Source organism: Anneissia japonica, unplaced genomic scaffold (assembly GCF_011630105.1).
Source record: "Anneissia japonica isolate Jap-2015-1 unplaced genomic scaffold, ASM1163010v1 scaffold3531_len492141_cov184, whole genome shotgun sequence".
Taxonomy (NCBI): domain Eukaryota; kingdom Metazoa; phylum Echinodermata; class Crinoidea; order Comatulida; family Comatulidae; genus Anneissia; species Anneissia japonica.
The window spans coordinates 437,368-440,860 of NW_022702905.1; the positions used below are offsets into that span (position 1 = coordinate 437,368).

A 3,493-nucleotide genomic window follows, 5' to 3' on the forward strand; every position below is an offset into this window, starting at 1 on the left:
TATATATCTTGTATAATATATATATCTTGTATAATAAATACTTTAAATTTTTTTTCAGGTTTTAAATTATTAATGCAGGTATTTAATGTGACACCAGGTGGCTGCCGGGAAGAATTGTCAGATATGTTGAAAAAAGGCAACCTGCTTGCAATCTCACCTGGAGGTGTTCGTGAAGCGTACTTTAGCAATGAATATTACCAACTACGTTGGAAGACCAGAATAGGATTTGCAAAGTGTGCTATTGCTGCACAAGTGGTATTTGATTTGGTTTAATTTTTATTTTTAAAATCTACTGTAGTAGCATGCCCACTCTGAGCATGCTCTGTCCACATCAAATTTTTTTTGACAAAAACCTTGTTGTATGCCCATATATAGTCATGTTGTGCCTGTATATGGTTATGGTGTGATGTCATCATGACCATATTTAGTCTTTTTATATGTTTTTGTCAAATAAAATTTCATAGTCTAGACTGGGCTTTGGGCCATGGTTCCCATCAGTGTGACCTCAACATATTTTGATGGGGTAAAAAGAAATTAATATTTACAGATTAGGAGACTCAAGAATCAATTTAAGCTTTCACATCCCATACATTGTTGGAGCCTCTGAGGGCTCTTTTAATCGAATCTGGGTTCCACTTGCCCCCTACCATTTACATTCCTATCTAAGACATTGAATATCCCACCATCCCCTAACCCACAACTTCTAATGGACTTCTTCAGCTCCCACCTAGTGAATGGAGAAGCTCCTAGATTGTTACTGAGTTTGCTGTGTGAAATTCCTCATCAATTATCTCCAGTTATATTTATTAGCGTATAAGACAACCACCAGTCAAATTAAATATTTAATCAGATATTGCTAATGCAGTCTTTCTTTCAAAGGATTATGTAACACACAGATGCTGTGTTATTAGATATATGGCATTGACTCCTCTACTTTACTTTCAGCCCATTATTCCAATCTTTACTCAAAATTGTCGCGAAGCATTCCGTGCCCTTAGCTTTGGCCGTCCATTCTTCCAGTGGTTGTATGAGAAAACAAGACTTCCTATTGTACCTATATATGGTGGATTCCCTGTCAAGCTGAGGTGTGTATAGTTTTTTTAATTGATCTACAGTGTCGTTGATGATACAAAGGCTGCAAAATTTGCAAATTTTTCTTTACCAATTAGATAGCACAGCAGATTTAAATATACATTTATAGATATTTAAGTAATCTCAATAAGGGGGAACCCCCCCCCCTCTTTTCCCTATTTCAATGAGAGTACAAAACATATGCTAGAGATTAAGATCAATAGTGTATATTTACTTTTATGCACATAAAAAAATAATGATCTCAAAAATACCTACAATTATGATTTTATTATGTGCTCTTTTGGAAGAGGAATGGTGTTTCAAAATTAGTACTACTACAGTATGTTTTGATGTTGATTATATGAATACTCATTGAACGTCAGGGTAATAGAAGAGCAATATTTAAACCTGTATAAAGAATAAATAATGTTTAATATTGATGTTATTGCAGGACGTTCATTGGAGATCCGATTGCATGTAAAGCTGGAACCACTGCTGAACAGCTTGCTCTTGAGGTAAAAATCATTCTAAAATTATTAATCACCATATCGATTTTGCTCCTTTTATTGCGTCATTTGCACTGAAATAACATGCAAAAGAGCAGATTCATCTGAACCCTTCCACATTAAGATTGGTAGCTATAATTCTTTTTTTCATTTATTAGGCACATTAGGAAAAAATTGCCAATAGAGCGAAACTAATTACTGTCATAAGTGACAATCATTTTTACCTGACAGACATAATATCTAAATAATGGTTTTAATTGAAACAGTGAAGGAAAAGGTTAGGTCTGTCTTTCTTCAGAATGGAACATTCCATCTTCTTTCAACCATTGAAAACATGTTAGGTGGAGGCATGCAATGGGACAAAATGAATGGAACAAAAAATGCACAGATGGAACTTGCTTTTTATGATGAGTGACAAAATGGTGTAGATAACCAATGTCACTGACAAGGATCTATGTAGGTGTCTTATAATATTGAATAACATTACAAAAAAATGTTTCCAATTACCTGTGTCATGTGCTTACCATTAAAAAGAGGTGGTTTGTGTCTTTTCAGTGTCGCAATGCATTAGAAAAGCTGATTGTTGAGCATCAGAAGATACCTGGAAGTATACTGCATGCTTTGCTTGAGAGATTTTATTAGATGCTGGATTACCTCTTCTTTACCAAACACAATTCTTTATAAGTTTTAACCAGGATTTTACTTTATACTTTGATTATAAAGTTATGCATTTTACTAGTGAATCAAATTGAAATATTTATATGAAACCAATACTTGATTGCCAGTTGCTTTTTTAATGCGCAATATTTCTTTGGATTATTATAGTATTAATACAGGTAAGAAACCATGTAGAATGTCCAGATGTTTAATTTGTTGATACAGAAGTGCAGTGAATGAGCTATTTTGAATCATTTAATGATATTTTAATTTAGGTAATAACAACTTGTCTACAGCTGTTTTATGTGCATGAATATGTTTAATATGATTGGATGCATAGATGCATATGTGTATAGATAGATGGATAGGTCGCATAGATATGTATGTAGATAGGTAGATTGATAGATTGCTCACACCACAAAGAAGCACAAATTTATAATAGTGCACAAAACGCATATTTTTATTGTAGAATACAAATAATGCTTGACAACATCTATGCCCAAAAGCAAAATGTGTTTCTTTCACCAAAATTCACAGCGCTGCATTATATACGAATTAAGAGCAGAGAGATGGTGTTATTTGCAGCTTATGTTTCACCTGCATTCTCCAGGTATATAAAATTATTATAGAATACCATGCGATAATGTACCTCTATATATAATTCAGGAATATACATTATATATTTTGGTTTTTCTTTGTGTTGTGCCATTTATTGAAATAAAGGTAGAGAAATTAGTGAAATACATTACCAGTAGCGTATCTGTATTGAATTTTGATATATTGTATATTAATAAATACTGTATATTAATAAATACTGTATATTTGAATTAGAAATTACTGTAAATAAAAAATGAACACAAGAGGAAATATTTCGGAGTTGTTTTATGTGCGAGTTTCGGATTTGCAAAAACCAGAAGCTAGAATAACTATTTCCAAAGCATGCATGATTTATTGAGACAATAAAACCAGTTGCAGCGCCAGTGGTAGGGGTGGCAAGGAAGGAGAACTATGAACAAAGAGTATAAAACTGCAAGAGGTCCGACTGCCCTTATTTTGTATACAGGCAATAGAACGTTAAAAAAGTACTCCCACGAAGGGGCGTGTCCTTCATAAGGAAAATGAAAGGCGTTCGTATCGAACGCGTGCTGCGTTTCGAATTCCAGCATACATTCTAGACACGCAGCACGCGTTCGATATGAACACACTTTACGTTCTTTTAAGGGCCACGCCCCTTTTGGGTAGTACTTTTTGAAATAGGA

The 3,493-nt window shown here is 33.8% G+C and overlaps 1 protein-coding gene across 1 annotated transcript in view; it reads left to right on the forward strand.

Moving 5' to 3' along the window:
- The window catches only part of LOC117104155 (transmembrane protein 68-like), a 6,018-nt gene extending 2,923 nt beyond the window's left edge, over positions 1 to 3,095 (forward strand). Inside the window, exons 4-7 of the mRNA XM_033244848.1 lie at positions 59 to 255; positions 946 to 1,085; positions 1,523 to 1,586; positions 2,133 to 3,095. Coding sequence (XP_033100739.1) covers positions 59 to 255; positions 946 to 1,085; positions 1,523 to 1,586; positions 2,133 to 2,219 — 488 coding nt within the window. The 3' untranslated portion in view covers positions 2,220 to 3,095. The remainder of the gene's footprint in view (positions 1 to 58; positions 256 to 945; positions 1,086 to 1,522; positions 1,587 to 2,132) is intronic.
- Positions 3,096 to 3,493: the final 398 nt, after the last annotated feature.